Below are 23096 nucleotides of genomic sequence, written 5' to 3'. Positions count from 1 at the left end.
CCGAAGTGAATCCGCCCACGCTGATGATCCGTCGTGGGCTGAGAGCCGAAAAGTTGGAACGTCGCAACAGATCTCAACCACCTGTCTCTAGACGAAGAGCCTCCGCCTCGTCCTCGCACACATCGAGTAGCGGGCGAACGTCGCGACGCGACAATGATTGGACCAGAATTCGCCTCGAACGGATTACTTGAGTGGTTGGAAACACATCATTTCTGCAGCTGCCTAGTGGTCAGCTGTCTCTCTTGCACGATTCGAGTGGACGAGAAAGCGTCACGCCTCTTCCAGGGTACACAGACATTGAGCCAGTCTGAGGGCAAAAGACCAGGGCTGAGGGGCACACCGCACGCTGCCTACGCTAATCTGCCACTCCCGTCGCCCGGCATTTACTATCAACGTCTATCAATGCTCGATCTGGCGTGACAGGCTGACAACATCTCGGACGAGGGCCACCCTCAGTCTGGGAACGCCGAGCCTCCTTGATGTTACAGCTATCTAGGCCAACGTTCTGGAGGCACAACTCCTTGCACTCCATGTGTTGCTTCATCCTCACCCCATGTTGATCCATCTGGAGCAGTCACGAACTGATACAGGAATCAGAGGCGCTTCGGACCCGTGCGGTCACTGCGGTCTAGACTCTAACTGGAACCGAGCTTTGACATGGCTCACTTCCCAGTGCTCACTCATCACGCTGGCGGTTATGCGACCCTGGTATCCGTACTTTCGTACAGATACATACCACCCAACGTCGCCTTGTCGCCTTGTCAGCTCCAGTCGTATGTTTACGTTGGGTTCAGTTCTGGCTTTCTGCCTGAAGCGCCTAATTAGCCATCGCCCAGCAGCAACACGATCCGCCAACCAAGTTATTCCCATTGATCCGGCAGAAGAGATATGTGCTACCATCCATAGCTGAAGTTGGGGGATGGTCAACGTCTCACTTTCATGACCGAAGGACAGAAACGTGTATCTGTACGCCTCTGAGAGAGACCGCGGGCAGCTTGTTCTTTCCGCACGTTCTCGGACAAAAGTCAAGAAAACAGCGTTTGTCAATAAGTTTAGGAGAGAATCCGTGTCTTGCTTCCAAAGCGCAGAAAGCGCAGGAGCACAGGACACAGACGTTCCGCACGGAGGACATCTGATGTCTACTGAATTCTATCTTGATACGTCTATTGCGCAATCCCGTCCCACGGCGCTCCCGCACGTCGTGCGATCGACATATGGCCCATCTTATTTTGTCACCAGGCTACAGTCTCCTTCGGCCTTCGCAGGCTCTGAATGACATGAATAGTACAGATATTGGAACTCATGATTACAGTCAAGTTTTCGCCAGACGCGGCTCAAAATCAGTAGCACTGTCAGACATTCAAGACTTACGCGCCCGTACTATTTGTTCCATTTCCCGATTCTGCAATCAGCTACCCCTCCACCCCGGTCGCAAGAAGGGATCTCCCGCATCTCTCTCGCGACGAATGAGGGCCGTTTTCTCGACTTCTGCTTTCCTATTCGGCGCATCTCAAACCACTCTATCCTCAAAAGCTTGCACCGCGCCACGATCCCTTACCCCCCCTCTCTCACAGTTTACTCGTCCACTGCGCTAACAACCCGGCTGTAGTGGATGGATGTCTCTTGTTCCTGGCGCTTGAACTGTGAATGACGCGGGGCGTCCCCAAGTAAGACTGACGCGATCATCAACTAGGTGGTGAACGAGTGCGTCGACGCGTCGAATGTCAAGGTTTCTATGAAGCCTGTAGTCACGCTTTTTTTTCCGCGGCCCGTTGCACGTGAGGGTTGACGCTGCCGTTCGGCTTTACCGGATGCGCCGTAGAAGCTTGCTTTCGCGGATAGTTTACGAATGTCTGCGGCGCTTGCGATGGGCCATGCTGCCCCCGTTGAATGGCTGCCAGCTGATATCACGGGATACCACAGTGGCTGGCTATATCTTGTTCTAAGCCTCCGGGTGCCTTGCATTCGGTCCATTTCTCGGTTATCCACCTTGGACGCCTACTACTGTGATTGTGAGAGGTTTCGGATCGCAGATGGACATTGAGACGTTTAGTTGGACGACGTCGACTAAGCTCCTAGGGATTGCCGCCGTCTCGTGATCCGTAAGGTCGTACTCTTTCATCATACAAGCTTTTGTTTGCCAGGTCTTCTTTGCGAATCAAGGTCCGGCGATCGGGCTGCCGCTGCCAAGTTCTGATTTTCTACAGCGGGCCCGGGCTTCGCGCCGATAGGCGACTGGGTTTCCGTGCACCCGGGCTGTTCCAATGACTTTACGGGCACGGTCGACCGGTCACTTGGCTGGCTTTCCTATCCAAGTTTCTGACGATCTCCAAAATTCACAATTTCCTTCTATCGCTTTGGCGTCGATTCCAAGCCACGACTGTCAGTCAGTAATTGAGGCAGTTGTTATGACAAAAATGAGCCGAACGCAAAAGATTTCCGAAACCGAGAATCGAACTCGGGGCTATGCCTAACCTCTCGTAGAGATGAGAGGGCATCATGTTGGCCACTACACCATATCGGATGTTGATGATAATGTTGAACAAATAGAGCAATAAGCATGGTGAGCAACATGACTGGAGAAGGCCCTGTTGGATGTGGAGATGTCTGCGTGGATTCGGAGCGGGTTGTGTGGCTCCTCTTTGTGCCGTCCGGCTAGCTAGATGCCTGCGGGTTTCCGGTCAAAAGCGGGTGACTGCCCCGTTTGCGGGTTGGTTGAGCCTTTGACCTCTTATTCGTGATGGACTTGGTTAGTTTATCTTAGACTAAAATAGAGAGAAATTGGTTTCGCATTCGTGAACTAGAAGAAAAGTTGGAATATGAATATGCAGCCATTGTACAGACTAGTGGCTCAATCAGTTATGTGAAGTTTGTGGTTCTTACTCACATCATACTCAATATTTGCAACTAGATCTTTGGAGCTATGATGCACGTGTTCAATTTCCAGACATGGCCTATGATGTGTTTCTCTACAGGCCGATAGTGGGCTATTAATAAGATCTTCATTCATATCACCTGTAACTTTGAAAGTGCCAGAGACAATTGTCCCAACTGAGGGTGGAGGCAAAAAGATTGTCGAAATAGACTTCGCTGTCAAGAATTCATAAAACACTATAAGTTGCTGGAGAACTCTCGAGCTCTCGGTCTCAGCTGTGTCATACCCTTCTAAATAAGATGACAAATTGTCGACAGAAGATGCAATGAGGGAAAGTCAATAATAGCACTTCACTCAATACAACAGAATCATGTGTCGGTCTGGTTGACTGGCGAAATCGTGAAAGTCGATTTTACTTTGTTGATTGATCAGTTGCTTGATTTGCTTTGAGTGAAGTGTTGAGTTTCAGTTGAATTGGAAGACAGACAAGACTCAACATGGTTCACGCCATGTCTTTACAGCCACAATATTAGTTATTGAAAACATCGGCTGTTGCGATGACAAACTTGGTAAACCATCATCTATGGCAACAATGAACCAACGACACGAGAAGGGCGGTAAACCTCCCGATACTTTATATACAATACCCGACCAGAACAGCCAGTACCCGGGTACGCGCGCGGCGGGCACACGCCAAGTCAATATGACAGCTCGGACTCCGTTTACGAAAATTGTAGCATGCCATTGAGGCTATATTGACAACCTTGCGACAATGCCGCTAGTCAAAGCTTAAACGGACTTGGTGGATCCCGGGCAAGCCATTTGCACCGTTAACTGTCAACGTCAAAGTTTCCTTCTAGATTAATCATAATCTCGTTCATTGTGTAGTTCGGCATTCTGCTCTCAACCCTTGTGAGCTAGTGCGCCCGTGGCTACCATCAGTGGTCGCTTCGGGTGTCATGACACTTACACGGCAACCGGGGGCTGCGAAGGATGCGGAACTTTGCCTGGTTCGGCACTCGTAAACGCCCGCCATTTCGATGTCCGGGTCGTCCGGCCGCACCGGCACAGGTTCTCTAAGAAGGTTCATGGCCCTGGGCAATGTTTTGGTAAGAGCAATTTGATAAATACAACAATATGTCCCCGAGGAATACGCTTAGGTCCTGTTCTTTTTGTTTTCCTCCCTCTACATGCCGCATAGCCAGCTAATCTCTAATACGGCGTGCGCTTGTTAATACCACTTAGTTCAACTACAGTCACTCCTTGTCCTCGTCCCCTTTCACATCATGAAGTTCAACCAGCTCGCCTCGCCCGCCTGGGCTCTCCTACTGTCCCAAGCCGCAGCGAAGCCCTGCGCCGAGGCAAAGATCGACGTCGACGTCGCCATCATCGGCGGCGGCAGCGCCGGCATCCACGCCGCGATCCAGCTCAAGGACGCCGGCGCCAAGGTCGCCGTCATCGAGAAGAAGTCTCAGATTGGCGGCCACGCAGAGACCTACATCAACCCGCAGACCAAGATCCCGGCCAACGTCGGTGTCGTTCTCCTCGAGAACAGGGAGATTGTCAGCAGCTACTTCTCCCGCCTCAACGTCTCGACCATCAAGGCCAATCCTCTCACCAGCGCCACCGCCGGCGCCTCAAAGAGCTACGACTTCTCGCTCGGGTTCCCTATTCCTGCGCAAAACGCCTCGGCCTCGGCCGCGCAGCAGCAGGCACTCCAGGCCGCAGCGCAGGCCTACTCGACCAACGTGTTGGCCAAGTACCCCTGGATTGACCAGGGCTTCCTCGTTCCCGACCCTGTGCCGGAAGAACTTACGCTCCCTTTTGCAGAGCTCGCTCAAAAGTACAACTTCACGGCGCTCCTGGCCGTCATCGCCCAGTTCAACTGGTGGACCGGAGACATCTCCACGATCCCGGCGCTGTACGGCATCAAGGGCCTCGGACCCGGTCTGCTCCAGAGTCTCTTTGGCGAGTTCATCCTCTCCGGCAACGGTGACACCAGGGCCCTGTACGACGCCGCCGCCGCGGAGCTCGGCGACAGCGTCCTTCTCAACTCCGACGTCCTCAAAGTGAAGCGCGACGTCAAGATCGACAAGGCCACCACCTCGGGCGTCACCGTCCTCGTCCAGCAGCCAGGCCAACCCAAGAAGCTCATCCGCGCCCGCAAGCTCCTCATCGCCATCCCCCCTATCCTGGAGAACGTGGCCAAGTACGACCTCAGCTCGGACGAGCACGCCCTCTTCTCCAAGTTCTCCGCCCTCGGCTACTGGGCCGGCGTCGCCACGATCCCGGGCCTGAACACCAGCCTGACCAACGTCGGCGTCCAGACCCCCTTCAACCAGCCCGTCATCCCCGGCACGAACGGCTTCAACACGGCCGGGTCCCCCAACGACTTCCTCGTTGCCGTCGGCTTCCAGGATACGAACTACACCGAGGCGGATGCCAAGGCCGTCCTCGTCAAGAACCTGGCTACGCTGGCTGCCGTCGGCGCCGTGCCCAAGGACGCGGCCCAGACGGTCACGTTCCCCTATGTTTCGGACCACAAGCCCTACAATGTCCGCGTCTCGACTGAGGAGATCAAGGAAGGGTTCTATGGCAAGTTGCTTGCTTTGGAGGGAGCGCGCAACACGTACTGGGCCGGCGCGACTTTCTCTGGTCACAACAGCGCACTGGTTTGGTCGTTCAACGAGGGGACGGTTCTGCCAGGCCTGAAGAAGGATCTTGGTCTGTGATGGAAATAAGTCCTTAATAGCGTGGCGAAGGAGACTGAAGCTTTAAATGTGCATATTAGAGCCACGGATGAAGGGTTACGACTCCTAGCCTACATAGAATAATTATCTCAAGATCAATTTCTGCGCCACTTTCAGTCTCTGATACTCCTTGCTGAAACCAGTGAGACGACAAGCGCGTTTGTAAATCCATCGCCCCATCTATGATGCAGGAGCCAATAATGAACCTCCATAGCCTCTGGTCGGCAGGACGATCTAGATTTCGGAGCCCAGATCATGCTTTTGACGCGGAGTTGATTTGTATCTGCTCCGCGTCAGATCGCTCGGCTATATTCACGTCCGAGATATCTGCGTCGCTGTCTAGGCCAGATACTTCACCTGGAAGTCGGTCCTTGACAAGGAGAGCAGCCCATGTCGTCGCTGGCGCTCCAACGTAGAATACGACTACAGATATGACCAGGTTTGTCATCAAAGAGGCGCTGCGAACAGAGCCGACGGCATACGCCAAAGCCGACCCCAACGATTCTCCAGAACGAAGGACACCCATCGACAAAGCAATGGTGTCCGCTTCAACGTCAAAGGTCCCGAGAGTCCAGTAGAGCCATACGCCGACAGTCTCATAGGCAATGCTAAGACCGCTTTGTTAGTATTCGCCGTCATGGTTGCTTTGGAGGTCGTTGAGGAGAACTCCTACCGATAGAGAATGAAAATGGCGACTCCCTCGCCGAAGCTCTCACTGACCCAGTCAATCTCACCAGGGCTCTTTCTTGCCCATCTTTCCTGGACGACCAGGTTCCAGATCCAAACTAGTGTGAAGAGAGCCAACAAGAAATACCAACTCCAACGTGCTTGGGTAGTTCTCTTCAGATGCTTTGAATCAAGCCACCACCCTGCAAAAACATTTAATATCGCACCCACAACAGCAATGATGAAACCCGCAAGAGTACGAGCGCGAACGGTGAAGTATGCAGCCATGTAGTTGCCTTGGTACGTGACGCCCCACTGCGCGGTGATGAAGGCCGGGATAAGAAGCAAGACCTCCCTCCGTTTGAACTGCGCGAGGAAGCCCCTAAATTGCGTCTTGAATGTGCGCTGAGAGTTGGCAAAGATGGGCCTCTTCCCGTCTTTGCGGATCAGCTTGTCGGGCGGTGCCAATAATAGTGAAAGTGGCAACCCTAAGCATTGAATTGCAACGAGGACCAGGTAAGTCGAAGGTGAGATGGCGCCGGTTGTGTTGCTGTCTTTGTTGATAGCAAGTTGAATCGCGGTGGCGATGATGGAACCGAGCTTCCCAAGAGCCATCCAAATGCTGACTGTGCGAGGAATTAGCAATGATAGTACTCCTTTGGGGTCTGAAAATGTCGGGAGATGGGGTTACATGGCTCTGGAAATACGTACTACAGACACCACGACGAGCAACTTCGGGATAGCCCACAGCTATGGCGGCTTCACCAGGCCAAAGTGCCGATGCCTACTTCAAGTCAGAGACCTATGGCTGCCGCTGTGATGAGAGGAAACCTACCGAGATTCCACACGTAACAGCACCAAAGATCAGAAACCACTGCGTCCCCCAAATCGAGTTACAATAGAGCGCAGCGGAGTACGGGACATAGCCCAGAGTTCCGATGACGACAATCCACTTCATGCCAACCAAGTTCCCGACCATACTGGCCAGCGGTGACAGCGCAATCATGATCCTAAGTCATTAGCAACACGGACACGATATCTCAGGATCGTTGAAAAGACTGAGACTAAATGAGAGTAACTTACACGAATGTGATGACGTTTACAGCATTGATGACGTATGGCTCAGCTTGACCACCAGCGCCCAAATCTTAACGAGATTGATCAGCAATTACATACTGCAATAATAGTCACGCATCTGACGAGCTTACTGTTCATTGCCGTCCATATTCCGGGTTGAGTGAAGCTGATGAGACCCAGCAAGACAGCTTGGAATATCGTTCCGCGAAAAACATCGTGAACCCTGCTTTTGGGCTTCAGCGTCCGAGGGTTAGCTTCAGACATGTTAAGAGATCCCGCCGCACTTGAGGAAAATGATGCTCTTTAAGCTGATAACTCAAGAAGACATCTTCAAGGCTCATGCTTTATGCTTTTAAAAGCCTCTCAACCCCTACCCAGGCCGAATTCTCTGCGCGATAACGGCATTGCGCTATGGCAGGTCTTGATGGTACAACGCGCCAAGTGGATGCGATTCTGCGAAAGTAGCCTCAAAGCCCTCGAGAGCCGCATGGAAGTCTTCCATTCACTTTCCAATGCTACATAGTTCAGGCAAGAAAGTGGAAACTCGAAGATGATAACGCTGACCACATTGCTGCTAGGCAAGGGTGATTTTCCGATATCTTTCCGAAAGCTCGTCACGCCATAGCCCTGGTCAGATTGGGTCTCCTTTGGCTCCATTAGCGGATGTCAGAGGAATAGACTGGCAGATGGTCAATTGAAAAGTGAGAGAGTCTTCAGAATTTGGATCAAGTTGTGTCTAATGTTTCCCAAGTAAACTGCCAGGAACATTCAACACGGCTTCAAGGGCAACAGTACAGGCAACCTTAGCAGGCTTATATGCAAGCGCAAATTCTGGCTCGGTCACACAAATTGGAAATCTTCAATGAAAGAACTTTTTGCATTAAAGCCCTCATCGCTCTAAACCACATGCACCCTAGACACACGTGTACTTCTCGAAAGTTTGAAAATGGCTATTCCTTATGCTTTCATAGATAGATGTAGCAGAACGGAGTGTCGTCGACAGTGTTCAGCAGCTCTTTGATAGGGCGATCTTGCGCCAAAACGCCCATCTCAACTATGTCCTCCTTCGTCGCGTCACGGCTCGGTGGCAGGTTGAGAATCGTGATGGTACCAGCAATCTCAAAAGCCTCCCAGAGGTGGAGGGCTTGCCAAATCCAGTAAACACGGTCAACCATGGCATGATGGAGGAAGAAGGTCGGATCGGTCGGGGAGGAGTAGAGATCACTAGCATCTCCATTTGCGACGAAATGGCCTGAAGCGTGCATGCCTGCATTCAAAATGTTAGCCTCAACTATGGCTATCTCAGTAATCCGTTGAACATACCCAGGAAGCCATCCCAGAAGCGACCCTGAAGCTCATTCTGGAATGTTGAGATATTCTTGGAAGCTTGACCAACGGTGACGTTAAGCAGGTTAGGGGTCGTCAACCAAGTAGACGCTGCGTATGAGCTCAAGTCGCGGCGCAGGCAACGTGGGTTGTACTCCATGGGGCCATTGGGGTTGGGGTCCATGCCATCCATGCCGGGAGATACTGGACCAAGGTTGACGGTCATGCTATATCCTGTTAGATGGTGACTTCCATGAAGTTAAGGATGTTGCTTACTTCACGAGAGGACCGCTCGTTACACAACCGCCGCCATTGCCAGATGGTACTGCGATCTCGCCATATGGCGAAGCACTCACGCTGCCATTGTGAGCAATGTAGGCACCATCACCACTTAGACTGGTATCACTCCCATCGTAGACTGGTGACTTGCGCGGATCATCGGTGTGAGCGAACCAGTTCCAGTAGGGCTGGGCCCCCTTATAACCACACTCGGTCTTTAGAGCATTCTCATACGCCCAAGTAAAGTACCTATGCCATGTCAAGAAGTTGCCCGTACCATGAATGGTCCGAGTCTGGTTGATATGGACGGCAACGAAGTCGTCATATCGGTTGCGGGCTCCTGGTGCGAAGGAAGGGTCGGACTTGGAAGGAGACGTCAACATGCACTGGACGGCACTGATGTACTCCTTGCGCTCCGTGGTAGAGAAAGCAGCCCTGAGCCAAGATGTTAGATGTGTGTACTAGGGCTAGCCACTTCGTCTCACAAGAAGGGCCTCGAAAGAATTATGAGACAAGATAAAACCTACCAATCCCTGCGAACACTGGCGTTGAAGAGGTTGCACCCACGCTTGGAAATGGTCCCATTTGCTTCAGCCGCCTTCAAATTCTCCATGGCTTGGGCTTGCAGGTCTGCGAGCACATCTCCGGCGTCACGAGCCTCGAGAGGGGTGTCGAGGGGGGCGCCACAAGCGACGACCGCCAAGCTTAGGACGGCTGTGATCTTGACGGGAAGCATCGTAATCGGCTAAAGTCTGCTTTTGATGAAAGGGGGTTCCAGACGCAAGCTTCCGCGTTAGGAGGGGGAAGGGATCTGCAAGGGCAGCGGAGCGAGGTAGGTGAGCAAAAGGAACAGAGAAACGTGGCATTCGAGAATGTGGGCGGCTTCTATATACACCGAGACCATGCTCCCACCGGTGAAGCATGTCCATCACTGCCGAATGTAATTTCAACATATTAATACCAGTCGACTTGGCGAGCGTATTAATCGCCACAATTGACCAGATTCGTAGAGTTACTCATGTGTTGGTCAACAACTTGCATGTGGATGTTGGAAGGCCTACGGAAAGGCTCGTTTTCTCGGCACTTCGGTGTTGATATCTGAACTAGGTAAGCCGTCCTCGTTATTGACCCCTGCTCCTTGGGTTTAAGCCCGCTTCTTGACATGGTGGAGTCTGAGGTCGACACTCGATCAACGGGCTGCCTGGAGGATGGAACATGGGATTGCAGAAAAAGATAAAGGACAACATTCCGAGGTGACTTTACTTACCTGGAACTCTTCAGCCGGAACAAGTTGCACGTGAGTATAGCTGGTCTCTACCTTACAGAGGGAGAGGCTTTACCGTCCCAAAGGGTCGGTAGGCTTAAATATGTAGAGGTTCTCACCTTGTGTAGGCCTTTCCGTCAACCTCTCTCGCCTCCAATAAGTGTTCCTAACTCCGGAATACCAATCTCATCTCATGCAAGAAGTCGGGCACGCCATTACTTTTACTCTTCCCACAGCCCACATGCACTTGACTCAGTTTGAGTGTAAGAAGAAGGCTTTGGAGGCTGAAGCATGAGCTCTCAAAACTCCGAATATGCAAATCAGCTCTTAGCAGGGACCGCTGAACTAAGGAAGCTTCGAAGATGTGTTGCAACTTGCAAGTCTGCAATTTGCAACCAAGGCCCCGCCCCCGCTCGTCAGAATGTCACATCATATTAGCTCCAGCGTTCCAACCCATGTAGGGGCTCCACAGGCTGTCGACATTAGATGTTAGTTCCAACGGGCACACTAGGGGAGTTCGGGGAACATGCCCTACAACGGCCCGTATCACACCACTGAGCATGGATCTAGTGCGCCAGGATCGGATATGCCTGCGGTTGCGGCTGCGGTTGAAGGCTGTCGACGAATGATTAGGCTCCTTTCATTCGTTAACCCTTGGCCCCCAAGCCTCCAATGCCCTGGCTCGACTAACATCCCGCATCTCCTAGAGAATTACTCACATGAAGGCCTTTACCCGCGATCACTGGGGAAAAGATCATCTTACACGGTTCATTTACCTCAATGAGACTTTTAACAGTGGAGAAACTGTGTCTCTCGCCTTAATCATTTTTCTGCCAAGTTGAGCTCCCCTGGTCTTTCGGACATTCGTACATCGCATAGGGAAATGGTATCGTACTTCTGGTTGACCGGGAGGCCGACGACTGACATGGGCCGGCCTGGGTAGATTTTCAAAAGACCTGGCGACATATGGTGTAGGCATACATACATGCAGCCAAGGCTGTAATACTTGGTGAAGGAAGTGCATCCTCACAGCCCAGCCTGAGCGATTGGTCTTTTGGACATAACCTCGCCATCGTCTCGCAGCCTAGGCTCCACTGATCCTAGCAAGTTGACGAAGAACACATCGGTAACGAGCACCACTTTGAATTTATTTTCAAGTTAATCTGGGCTTCTTCGATGATATGCTGCTCGGAGACAAATTCGCCAAAGTGTTCCGTCAGCGAACTTGAAGAAAATGATGTTTGAAAAACAAGTGAATGACTTCAAGAGTCTTCAGCCTCACTCACCATTTCTACCGCAACTTAAATCAATCCACCAGAATCTTGTACGCCTCACTCATTCAAGAGGAACAAAATATCCGGAGGACTTGGATGGCTGGGGGGGGCGGCACACCTTTCTGTGCCGCAGCTAAGCAGTTGACTGAAAACAGTGCAGGTTCCATCCCACCGGATGCCTGATTCTCGATGAAGACAGCTGCAGGAGTGAGCTCGCCACACCAGAGCCATGCTTACGAAAATTTCACACTCTGAAGAGGCAGGTGGACTTCAAACCCACTTGACACCTAAAGCGAATGGAACGTAACTGAACGAGCAACTCGCATCCGTTCAGTTCCAACTTCGCGCACCAATCCTTGGTGTGAGACGGCCGTTGCACGCTTTTGGATCCTGCTTTGCTTCCTGCATTCACAGATGCCAGACTTCTTGTCACATACTGCATGTGAACATTCATGATATGAACTCATGACTCGCTCTTCCATGCGGACACGATGTCTCTCTATCATCTATGCATTCGTTTTTCATTTGCCTGGTCTCAATGTACGTCTTGTTGAGCTATAATCGGCCATAATGTCTTCAGCTCCTCCACCTACCACGTCTCTTGACCCGGATTGGGCCAAGGAGAGTAATACCGCCATGATTTTCGGTGTCACTGGCGGCTTCCACGCCCTTGCGCTGCTTTTCGTTGGCCTCCGCGTGTACACCCGTGCGGCCATCGTCAAGCTTATGGGGAGAGACGACTACGTCGCCATTGCATCCGTGGTACGTCTGCTTACGTTCGATTTTGGTCCTAAGGGCTGTGAAATATTGATTTTGGAAGTTATGTGCCATGGCAGGCATGACAATATTTTCAGTGCAATCCTTCTACGGTCTCGGGAAGCACACACTCACCATCCCTGCCGAGAACATGGTCATCATGAGAAAGTCAAGCTTCTTCCAGTCAATCATATCTTCCATCGCTGGTTTGGCATTGCTGAAAGTATCGATTGGCCTCTCTCTCCTCCGGCTCAGTAATGGTATCTGGTACTCGAGATCTCTTTGGGCATTAATTGGTAAGCACCGACTACTCTGAGCTGTGAACGAACAGACCTTGGAGGTTACGCATGATTCTTTTCTAACTGCGATCAGTATTTGTGTCTGCCTATAGTTTCATGGCCTGGATGACGTTCTTCTTCTATTGCCAACCACTGGAAGGATATTGGGACAAGAGTTTAAAACCCAAATGCTATCCAATCACTCTCTTCATCAAATTTGGCTTGATCAACACTGCCTTCAACATCTTCACCGATGTATGCTTCGCTACGCTTCCTGTAAGCATCATTTGGACGTTGCAGATGAAGCTAAGGACACGGATATATCTTATCATTGTTCTCAGTCTCGGTTACTTGTATGTTGAACCCCAATTGAGCTTTCATTTTCTTTACTAAGTGTCCATAGTGCGGTAGCTATGGGTGTCATCAAGTCAGTCTACCAAATAGCCTACGGGAAAGACATGGACAAGACTTTGTGAGTCGCGTACTGCTATCACCTCGCAAGCCTTCAACTGACAACTCCGAAGTTACCAAAGTATTCAATTCTGGGAATTGTCAGTTTACTTCTCAAACTAATCATCTGCTTTGACTGACACTTGATTGTAACAGCTTACAACTCAACCTCGGAATCATCGCGGCTTGCGCACCATCTTTGAAGCCTCTTGTCGGCCATGCCCTCAAAATTTCATCGAGCGACCGCTATCACGGCGAATTATATGAGAATCGGAGACGGACCGGAACAAATACGTCAAAACGCCGCCAGGGCTACAGAGTTCACGACAGTCAAGTTGAATACGAGATGCATGGTCGTACTTTTGCTGGATCCCCCGAGGTTCAGCGCAGTGCTGTAGATAGCCTACATCAAAGCTCATATGGAAAAGACGACAGCAGGGGGTCTGGGAGTGAGGACATGATTCTCCAGGATGATAAAGGACAAGGAATTATGCGGACCACAGAAATATCGATCAAGCGATGAGTTGGAAGGCCCGAGATCCTGGCGTTCAAATACTTTGATATCCACCTAACAATACTGGACTGATCACCACTGGAACTGTTTCCCATTCCTCTGGAGAAACTTGCCAACCTCACCATCTCTCTTGCCCTCAACAATCTCAAGGATACCCTGCGCGCTGGTTTCCGAACTCTCGGCGCCTCCATCGATCCTGTTCTGCCTGTCGTCTTCACCTGACAAATTGGTGATGACCCAGCCAGGACAGAAGGCCCAAACTTTCGCGCCCCAGCTCTTGTAGGCCCACAACATATGGGCCGTCGCCATGTTCAGGGCCGCCTTGGAGATGCGGTAGGCATCGGCGGGAACGTCGTAAAAGGCACCACCTGGAGTCGTACGCTCGTGAAGAGAACCGAGACCACTTGTGACATTGATGATTCGCGCATCCTTAGACTTCTTGAGTAGCGGTATCAGGGCCTCGGTGAGGAGCAATGCGCTAGCTGCGTTGGTGTTGAAGGTGTCGATAAGCTCGGAGCGGCGATCCTTGGGTTGCATGATGACGATGCCGGCGTTGTTGACGAGGACGTCGAGAACGCCAAAGTCGGCAGTCAGCTTCTCGACCGCAGCCTTGATGGAGTCGTCGGAAGTGATGTCGAGCTGCAAAAGGCTTACGGTGCCGGCCGGTTTCCGGGACTGGAGATCCTCCACAGCCTTGGCACCCCGCTCCGCGCTCCTGGAGCCGACGACAACGTGGTTGTCAGGGGATGCGGAGACCAAGGCCCAGGCGCTGTCAAAGCCAATGCCCTGGTTTGCACCTGAACATTGTCAACTCTCATTCTGATCGGTGATTGACGCATGTCTTCTCGATTCGATGACCAAAGACCCGTGCCTTCTCGTTAGTGATCCAGAGTGTGAACTTACCAGTGATGAGGATGATCTTCTTGGAAGACATATCGAGATACTCTATTGGTGTGTGGATTACTGAGAGTAAGAACAATGATGTGCGGTGCTTGCCCTCTGTTATGGGTTTCAGTGATGAATGCTTCTTAGTCGTTCTTATAGTCCCATGTCAAACAGAACCGTTGGGGCTCTTCCGAATGCATTTCTCGGGATCGGCGAGGTATCGTTGTTCCTCCGTCCCGCGCGCGTTAAAGCCATAAAGTCCGGAGTTAGAAATCTAAAGACAGGCACACAGGCTGATTCGACTCCAAAGTATCAACGTTATGCACCAATCGTAAGTTGGTGGCGCTTATGTTTTGGGGGGTGGTGATTCAGCATGCTCCTAGTGCGGCACATAAAGATATGCAGCTTATGCCAAGGAAGCGGATACTTTTTAGGCTCGGATATGTTTCTAAGCAGGGCGAGTTTCTACAGCATTCTCCGAATGGGATTCTCCTCTATGGCTTACAAAGATGGATCTTGATGTAATTCTGTAATCACATTGCGACAACAAAACCTGTGAAGACAACCAATTTTTGGTCAGCGTGCGATGCCTCTGTGGTGGAAAGTTCCCCCAATTGCGGGGGGTTTGTACATCGTGCAAACACAGAAACAGCGCTAATTTTGTGTACCTCTGTCTGTAGGTCTTGCATGACGTACGTTTCAGAAAGATGACGGCCGGAAATAGGAGATAGCCTCTGTTGGAACTGTCGCACTCCGCGGATTGGCGTCTGCGGGGGAGCTACGAACCGTTGGCAAAAACACGTCAAATTCAAGCGATTACACACCACCAACGAAGTTAGAAACTAAGATGGCGGCTAGAAGGAAGACCCTCTTCCGTTTAAGCTCTAGCCACCTGTTCATACCTAGTGATGGGCGGATAAGGTAGGTACCTAGTGCCCCGGACGCACGAGCCTCTAAGCATGTCACTGCATGTGTTTACGCCCAATGAAGATCAGAAACACGTCTTCAGCGCCTCCTAGTCAGTACAGCTAATAATGATCTTGGTCTGGCCTTCGATAAGAATCTAGGGCGTTTGGTGACTGCGGGAAGATGTCTCACACAACATTTCCCGGAGATATCAGGCACCGCGATGTGAACAGCCACTACTGTCACAGGCCTTGATGAGCCATGGGAGCCAAATCCCGAAAGGCGGCAAGTATATGAATGCGATGAAGGCAACAAGATGGCCGTGACGACTTCGAGACCGAACCCCGACAATTTTGACCCTCACCTTCACGTGAGGTAGCTCCAAGAACGCATGCATCAATGGGTAGCTGGACTTGTTGGGGAAAAAAAAAGAATACATGGGAGAGAAGAAATAAAAGAAATTGGTCGCTTGTGGTATTCGAACTCACAAGCTACAGCTCGGTAGCTTTGCACTTCAGGATTAGGGGTATAACCATCTTAAGCTTCTGGGCAAGAGTCCCTTTTACTGCTGTTGTAGATGCCAGAAGTGAGCTTGCTTATATCCCAGCCTGCAACGGTGGTCCTATATCTCGCGGGTACGGAGTATTCCATCACTGAATACTCATTCCGCCAACACGAGGACTAGGCTGAAGCCATTGTCCGAGTTGCTGCATACCCTCGCAAAGACTTTGCCTTCTCTGTGAATGAGCTTTACGCCTCTAGGACTCGTACACGAAGAAGCGGACCTATGCAATTTTCTTATTATGGCAGAAGGTGTGAAGCTACTCGATTTTTAAAACCTTCAATAGAATACCAGTCCCATGTAAATGAGCAGGGAGCTGTAAGCGTCGCCCATACACCTGATCGAAGAGTCAGGTCTTGACGGAGCCTTCAGGTGAGTGGTCGATGGTAACTGATTCTGAGGTTCGAGATGAGTTTACGAGTTTGTAGATGATATATGAAGACTAGAGTGAACAATGATGCACCGAACGTAAGACGATAAATGTTGTTGGGTATCTCGAGACGCGGAACTTCTGGTATGAAGATCTGCTGCCTTTAGTCGACCATAGCTACTTCGTTGACACAGACTCAAATCTCAACCCCCAGCGCTTGTACTGCTCCAAGAGTAGCAGCATAAAAAGGGCTGTCATCTCCCACAGCCTCCTTCTCGAGCTGCAGACCCTTCAACGCCAGCTCGCGTCCTTCCTCTCGCTTTCCCAAGTCAAACGCTTTGCGAGCGGTAGCGATATACATTGTCGAGACCTCCCGTCCGCGGATAGCCTCCGCCTCGTGAGCGTCCAGGAGCGCAAGCATCATCTTGAACTCGTCCTCCGGATCCTCAGAAGCAGCTTGAGCGAAGAGCTCCAGCTTGCGCTGAATCTCCGCCCGGCGCACCTCGCCGGCTTCTGACGAGGTCGTCGTACTGCAGGCAGAGCATCCACAAGTGAAGCCGTACCCGTCATGCAACGCGGTCTGTCGGGATTGTCGCAGGCCCAGATGTTCGTCAAGGTAGGAGATTGTGATTTCTTCTTCCGGCTCAATGTTTCTGGTAGCATGAATGGTGAATGCGTCTAAATCCTTATTGAAGTTTCCTTGCGCGTTGGGGACACATGAGTGGTTCAAGCGCGCAACCTGAGGAAATAGCGCTTGGGTCTGATTGCCAATGTTGAAGTTGTTGTTCCGAAAGATATTGAGAATGGTGTGGTTGGACACTGTGTGTTGTGGAGCAGACTTGCTTCGCCATATTGACTCTAGCCAGCTGAAGACGCTTGACTTGCTGGGATTGGTTGATAATGAGAGTAGTGAGTCCCGGCCAGCTGTTGAGAGGAGTTGGGCTTGTCGCAGGATCGAGTTGCTATCTGAGGATGTGATTGTGAGTAGAGCTTGGTCTGTGAGGATTCTTTGGCCCGTGAGAATTGGTTTCGAAGCAAAAACTCCGAGGCCTTTCCCGATTGCCTGTCGAACAGTGAACATTTTAGCACGCTAGTAGGTTGGTTGTCTTTGCGAGTGATGTGTTGACATTGAAGGTTTGAGCGGCCCCTGACAGAGGAAAATATTCCGTGGCCTAAAGAGGCAAGGGGGCGATTGCGGAGATTGCCGATTTCAAGGACATACTAATTAAAACGCCAAAGGCCCTCGCTTCTCTTATCGTTAAAGTTTCACAGACTTGAGGTACTACAACTACTCAGTGACATAGGTTCACCAGAATCCCATGATTATTCAATCATCAAGATTCGGCTCCTTCCAAGCTTGCACTCGCTCAAGCCCACTTGTCTCCAGTGTTAAATAGTACCAATCATCTCAAATACCTCCACTCAGTTGCCACTTGTCAAGCTACTGCTTGCTAGTTGTAAAACTATAGGCATGTAGCCCAGAGCACGTTTGACGGTAGCTTATGTCTAGATGACCATGATCAGGTACAAATGGTTGACATTTTTTTGGTGTTGGTTCATTCAACGTTGTCTCATTTTGGAAAGGTGGAAAACACTGTCTCCGACCAAGAGCGACTGGTACCAATTCCGGTTCCCCTGGACACAGTGTTCAGTACGTATACCCCAGTAATCACACTATGTTCATCAGGCCCAAGCAGGGATGCGTTTTCATCTGCAACTAAACATCAACTTTCACCAACCAACACCACAATTTTCCATAATTGAGAACCCCCCGCTCTTCCTCAGAATGGCGATTCAAATAGTTTCCGACATTCATCTTGAGTCCCCGAGAGCTTACGATATTTTCGAAATCGTGCCACAGGCACCTTACCTAGGCCTTCTTGGCGACATAGGAAACGTTGCTGCGCACCAGGAGGAGTGCCTCGCTTTCTTGACACAGCAGCTTCGGCAATTTCGCGCTGTTCTATTCGTCCCTGGAAATCATGAAGCCTATCACTCAAGGTGGGATTCCATTCTCGGAATTCTCCAGGAATTTCAAGCAGCTGCAAAAAAGGACTCGTCACTGGGAGACTTTGTACTACTCGACCGCTCTATGTTCCAGGTACCAGACTCCAACATCGTTATTTTAGGCTGTAGCCTTTTCTCCTTCATCCCGCCTGAAAGCGCCGATTCGGTCAGCATGGGGCTCCAGGACTTTTTCCAAATCGATGATTGGGAAATCAGCTCGCATAACGAAGCCCACAAACGAGATCTTTCTTGGCTCAATTCCCAAGTCGCAGAGCTCGAAACGTCTGAGGCCAGAGTCATCATCTTTTCACACTGGAGTCCGACGAGAGATGCTCGGGCGTCTGACCCGAGGCATGCACAGAGTCCCATCACCAGTGGTTTTGCCACGGATTTATCAAAGGAAGACTGCTTCAAAAGCGCCAGAGTCAAGCTTTGGGCATTTGGTCACACGCACTACAACTGTGATTTCAGCGTCGAGAGGGAAGGCGATACAGAACCCCTGAGGCTGATTGCGAATCAGCGAGGATATTACTTCGCGCAGGCAGCAGGATTTGACGAGAACAAAGTCATTAGGATATGATTGAAGATACTCAAGGGTTGAACACAGTGGCCTTTGACCGTACACAGCACACTGCGGCGGCAAAGGAGTCTAGAACGAATTTACAGACAGCAAATAGACAGCAAATAAACAGCAAACACTCCACTATGATCATGCTATGCATTGTACAAGAGCCCGGAATTCAAATCAACGCAGACCGAGACGCTGCTTCCACCATTGAGCGTTTTTGGGGCCATGGGCCACAACGTCTGCAATACATTGCTCAACAACGGCTCTTTGGGCGCTGTTGAGAGCCAAAGGCCCTTTTCTGGTCTCGAGTTCCAGCAATGTCACCGCATCCAAAGCATCGATACGTTTCTTGTTCACCTGAGCCCTCAAGCCGCAAGAGTTGATCTTGAAGACAATAAGGTCCGTAGGTGATATATATGGAACAGAACCGTGAGGTATTCTCCCGATTTCTGTGGCGGCAGCCGGCATGTAAGGGGACTATGGTACGAATGTCAGAGAGATGGGGTGCGTGATTCAATGTTTAAACTGACCTGCCATCCGGGAGTGATGTCAACTTGCACCAAAGTTGTTCCTTGCTTGTAATAGAAGAACTGTGCCTGTTGAATGAAGGGTGAGTTTGGAAGAGAAAGCAACTTCTGTTTAATCCCATGCGGAGCACTGTCGATGTTGATAATGAAGTCGACGTCCTGCATTGATCGAAGTCAGATACGAGTCTCGGTAATCTTTGGCAAAGCTGATTGATAGTCATCCAGCTGCTGGTGAAACGTACCTCAGTGGTCCTGCCAGTAGGAACATACTTCCACAGCGCTAACCCGCCAATCACGGCGACTCGAGCATGAGAAAATTCCGGGATGCCTTTCAGGATGCTGATAACCTCAGAGGCAGCGTTTTCAAGAAGAATTCTCTCAGCCATGATCTCGAACGAAAGAAAGAAAGTACACTAAAAATATTTGGATAGATAGACTGTAGATAGTTACTGGTGATCGGTGAAGCGAGGTGCAGTGATGCTAGATTGATTCTAAGAGGTTACACAGAGCATGCGCGTTCATTGATATAACAAACATTTTCAGACCTTAAGAGCCATGGCTTCCAGCGAAATTCGAGACCGTAGTGTAACCAAGGGGCCTATGCAATCACCTCTATCCTAATCGAGAATGATACAGGGACAAGCCGCGATACGCTGATATCGGTCCCAACATTGAACCAACAAAGTGGCAAATAACTTAACCAATAAAACCAACCAACGGCATCGAACAAGACGTGACGAAGAGGCCGCGACAACTAAGGCTGAACCAACATCAGTCTTGGCGAGTCGCTCCGGGTGGGGAGGCGAAATGCAACGTCGGAGGTGAGTCGCCGAAATAGCCCAGCAGTAGACTGCGAAAGTGGACGATATCGTAGTGGCTGCAATCTAGGTCGGCGGCCGGGTCCTCTAGGATGTTGGCAAAAAGTGCACCCATGTCTTGGGTCAAGGGTTCATAAGGAAGGTCGGTGAAAAGGCAGCCAGCGTGGTTCGTGTGTATGATGATCGTACACAACCCGGGGCATGAGTTGGCCAGGCGCTGGCACAACCTGGCCATATCAGAGAACCGTGATGACTGTAGAACAACATGCCGGAATCTTGCCAAGTCTTCGGAAGCGAACGCATCCAACAAAGCCCCCGCGGACCGGTAGTCCCCGAGTGAGACGACCGTTTTTTGCAGATCGATCCAATGAATCGCACTACTTGCCGCCGAGTGCGTTGGTCTATGTATGGGCTTTCCGTATAATTGTTCCATTAGCCGCCGCGACTCCTTGCAAGCGAGGCCTGCTAGATAGGGAGCCGGACCAACATGGTTCATGATGAGGGGCAGATGGCTCGTGTTGGCGTTGTTGGTTTCGGGTGCTTTACGATTCACGGCCCAAACAGATGGCACCGAAAGCGCTTCCGTCCATATCTGCAGTCGTAATTCAGGGGGCAAAGCTCCGAAACAAGTAAAAAGATGCGCTGCGTCCATGTTGTACTTCAAATGAAGAGCGGGAACGAAGGAAGCATGATACTTGCTGTACTAGCGTGACGTCGAAGGCGGAGTGTGTCGGTTGTAGATGACAAGTTGGCTGTGAGAGGTTGCCCAGCCGCCTGGCCATCTTCTTCAGCAGGCAGCGTCTCCACACGTCCGCGGTAAGTACAGCGGCCTGGGTTAAATTCCAAGACCCAACCAACTTGCTTGACCACTAACAATATTCACCTACACATGCTGTTCAGGTCATACGTTGAATGAAATTGATCTCATCACACATCACCAATTTCGAAAGAACAAGCTGGAGTCGCAGGCACTGTTCAATAGCCAAAAAATGCTTGGAATGTTTCGAACTTCAGAACAGTTTGTGGAGTCGGTTTTCTCGGCCCTCAACGCATCAAAAACTCCATGCGTACTCTGGGGACACTATCTCCTTAATGTCCACGGCGTGCCTTCAATCATAGGGGTAGGTTCATTCCGAGCATTTGCATTGGTGTCTTGGATAACGAGGCTAACAAACAGAAAGTCTATAGATTTTGTCGTCCAAGATCAAATGCTTTCGGTCGGCGCCGATGCTATCTCAGAATTACCCGAAATCGAGCAATGCCCATCCGTGGAACTTTGCTTTGCGAGCTCGCCTGAGCGTCGAACACCACCGCCTGCATTTCATGTGCACATCAAATCGTCGGAGCTCACCATAGGGTTATACCTACAGTCAGAAACACTCTGGTTTCTACCAGACTTTGACGATTCCCTCTTAGCTTTCGAAGACAAGCAATCAGCGACATTTGCTCTTGCTCATGACCGAGATGTGCTTCCACCCTGGCGACCGGGTCGCGGATCTGGTGCTTTCAAATCTAGCGACACCTCCATTGTCGTACCCAGATCTCACATACTGTTAGAGGCTTACCTGAGACTCTATGCTCGTGACTCGGGCAAGACAATGGGCTCCTTCGCCATGGCCATGATCGCCTACATGGAGGAATATGTTGACGACGACGGTTTGCTCGACTCGACACGACTTCCGGAACCACTGAAGTCATTCTACGACGAGCTTCGAGTTGGTGAAAAGCCACTGCGACAATGGACGAAGGAATTCAAAGAGAGCCTTGATATTCCTGACGAAGAGTCTGAGGATGAGGATCTCTGGTCTTGAAGGATAGAGCAGGCCATTGTAATTGTGATATTATCATTCTTCACCTTTTCGTATCCGCGGGGCTGTCTATCCTGTATATCGCTTTTGCAGTATTGAAGTATCCTTCGTACTCAATAATTTCTTCCTCTCCCTCGGCTTCGTAATGATAGTGACCTCCAGCATTCTTTGTCAGCGGAGAGAACGCGTGGGTATGCTCTATCCTCAAGCCCATCTTGTTGCCAGGGTCCGCAGAGTGCAACACAGATAGTCCCACAATGGGCGAATCGAAATCATGAAAGGTCAACCACTTTTCAACTTCCTTTCTATCTTTAAAAGGTAGGTCGCGCTCAGCAGGGAAATCAGGCATAATGTGGTAAGTCGCCTTCCCTGCCTTCACAACAAAGGCTCCACCGAGACTGACAGTTCTTTCATCGCCATACGCAGCATTCAGCCCTTTCCGGATACACTCGGTAAAGCTCCTTTCAGAACCCTTGCGGCCCTTTGCTGTAATCTTGAGGACCGGTCCTGGCTCGCCCAGGGAACCGTACAAGTTGACCATGAGACCGCAGTCTACGGAAGGGCTCGTTCCGACGCTGACTTCTCCGGTGGCGCGTTTGATCTGGATGACTTGACTTTTGTTATCAACCTTGTCAAGACCGCCTTGCCAGCTGAGATTCGGCACAAGCTCGCTGTTCTGCCCGATGACGTGGAAAGGACCGGCGCCGGCACCGATCAAGCTGCCCTTTTCGGGGCTCATTTCCATGTTTTTGCCAATCTCTGGTATGGACCAGATACTGTCAAGCCGGGGGCGGGGAAAGAGGTTCGGCTGACCACCAACATCTGCGATTTTTTCATCCCCTGAGAGACCCTCGGTCGCCAGGTGAAAAGGTGCCTTACGCAGGTCGGGACAATTGACCACAGACACTGATGCGTGCTTGTAGTTGGCGTCCAAGGGAGCTTTGAGTTGCTCGGCTAGCTCTTCCAGGCTCGGGGGTGAGAGAGGGAACTTTTCGACACGCATCGTGAGAATATGAAGTAGAAAGGCGTGAGTATTGTTAGAGCAAGTGACTTTCGAGGCTCGAGGTAAGTACAAATTGATGCCTCTTCTAAGTCAACGGTACTAATATTGTTTTATACTAAATGTGTAGTAGAAG

The 23096-nt window shown here is 50.8% G+C and overlaps 10 protein-coding genes across 10 annotated transcripts; 4 read left to right on the top strand and 6 right to left on the bottom strand.

Moving 5' to 3' along the window:
- Positions 1–3758: 3758 nt before the first annotated feature.
- HER10_EVM0013108 (flavin-containing superfamily Amine oxidase) lies at positions 3759–5819 on the top strand. Its single transcript, XM_035482476.1, has one exon. It carries the CDS (start codon positions 4162–4164, stop codon positions 5605–5607), a length of 1446 nt encoding a protein of 481 aa, XP_035335514.1. The 5' UTR covers positions 3759–4161; the 3' UTR covers positions 5608–5819.
- Positions 5820–5878: 59 nt separating this feature from the next.
- On the bottom strand, positions 5879–7632 carry HER10_EVM0012422 (uncharacterized protein; the record flags this gene model as incomplete). Its single annotated transcript, XM_035481818.1, has 6 exons — positions 5879–6233; positions 6299–6917; positions 7003–7075; positions 7127–7301; positions 7375–7438; positions 7500–7632. 6 exons carry the CDS (start codon positions 7630–7632, stop codon positions 5879–5881), a joined length of 1419 nt encoding a protein of 472 aa, XP_035335449.1.
- Positions 7633–8333: 701 nt separating this feature from the next.
- On the bottom strand, positions 8334–10259 carry HER10_EVM0007850 (uncharacterized protein; the record flags this gene model as incomplete). The annotated part of the gene is made up of 4 exons (XM_035477392.1): positions 9501–10259; positions 8971–9408; positions 8692–8921; positions 8334–8635 (listed from the first exon to the last, which is right to left on the bottom strand). The coding sequence occupies exons 1-4, from the start codon at positions 9707–9709 to the stop codon at positions 8334–8336; spliced, it is 1179 nt and encodes a 392-aa protein (XP_035335118.1). The 5' UTR covers positions 9710–10259.
- A 1822-nt stretch (positions 10260–12081) lies between these two features.
- HER10_EVM0000132 (uncharacterized protein) lies at positions 12082–13518 on the top strand (the record flags this gene model as incomplete). The annotated part of the gene is made up of 6 exons (XM_035469927.1): positions 12082–12273; positions 12332–12563; positions 12640–12898; positions 12949–13017; positions 13070–13096; positions 13152–13518. 6 exons carry the CDS (start codon positions 12082–12084, stop codon positions 13516–13518), a joined length of 1146 nt encoding a protein of 381 aa, XP_035334548.1.
- On the bottom strand, positions 13443–14645 carry HER10_EVM0003076 (short chain dehydrogenase). The gene is made up of 2 exons (XM_035472762.1): positions 14413–14645; positions 13443–14306 (listed from the first exon to the last, which is right to left on the bottom strand). Exons 1-2 carry the CDS (start codon positions 14441–14443, stop codon positions 13582–13584), a joined length of 756 nt encoding a protein of 251 aa, XP_035334770.1. The 5' UTR covers positions 14444–14645; the 3' UTR covers positions 13443–13581.
- Positions 14646–16428: 1783 nt separating this feature from the next.
- On the bottom strand, positions 16429–17313 carry HER10_EVM0011017 (TPR domain-containing protein; the record flags this gene model as incomplete). Its single annotated transcript, XM_035480459.1, has 2 exons — positions 16429–16992; positions 17053–17313. 2 exons carry the CDS (start codon positions 17311–17313, stop codon positions 16429–16431), a joined length of 825 nt encoding a protein of 274 aa, XP_035335341.1.
- Positions 17314–17979: 666 nt separating this feature from the next.
- Positions 17980–20884, bottom strand: HER10_EVM0009413 (uncharacterized protein). The gene is made up of 3 exons (XM_035478901.1): positions 19577–20884; positions 19338–19493; positions 17980–19284 (listed from the first exon to the last, which is right to left on the bottom strand). The coding sequence occupies exons 1-3, from the start codon at positions 19718–19720 to the stop codon at positions 18985–18987; spliced, it is 600 nt and encodes a 199-aa protein (XP_035335232.1). The 5' UTR covers positions 19721–20884; the 3' UTR covers positions 17980–18984.
- On the top strand, positions 18019–18819 carry HER10_EVM0012238 (calcineurin-like phosphoesterase; the record flags this gene model as incomplete). The annotated part of the gene is made up of 1 exon (XM_035481636.1): positions 18019–18819. The coding sequence occupies one exon, from the start codon at positions 18019–18021 to the stop codon at positions 18817–18819; it is 801 nt and encodes a 266-aa protein (XP_035335436.1).
- On the top strand, positions 20650–23070 carry HER10_EVM0001044 (uncharacterized protein; the record flags this gene model as incomplete). Its single annotated transcript, XM_035470805.1, has 4 exons — positions 20650–20781; positions 20947–20968; positions 21053–21273; positions 21334–23070. The coding sequence occupies 4 exons, from the start codon at positions 20650–20652 to the stop codon at positions 21961–21963; spliced, it is 1005 nt and encodes a 334-aa protein (XP_035334616.1). The 3' UTR covers positions 21964–23070.
- HER10_EVM0006036 (uncharacterized protein) lies at positions 22004–22963 on the bottom strand (the record flags this gene model as incomplete). Its single annotated transcript, XM_035475634.1, has 1 exon — positions 22004–22963. The coding sequence occupies one exon, from the start codon at positions 22961–22963 to the stop codon at positions 22004–22006; it is 960 nt and encodes a 319-aa protein (XP_035334991.1).
- Positions 23071–23096: the final 26 nt, after the last annotated feature.

Source organism: Colletotrichum scovillei (genome assembly GCF_011075155.1).
Source record: "Colletotrichum scovillei strain TJNH1 chromosome Unknown Contig00004, whole genome shotgun sequence".
In the NCBI taxonomy this organism is placed as follows: Eukaryota; Fungi; Ascomycota; class Sordariomycetes; order Glomerellales; family Glomerellaceae; genus Colletotrichum; species Colletotrichum scovillei.
This window is presented reverse-complemented; position numbering and strand designations above follow the sequence as displayed.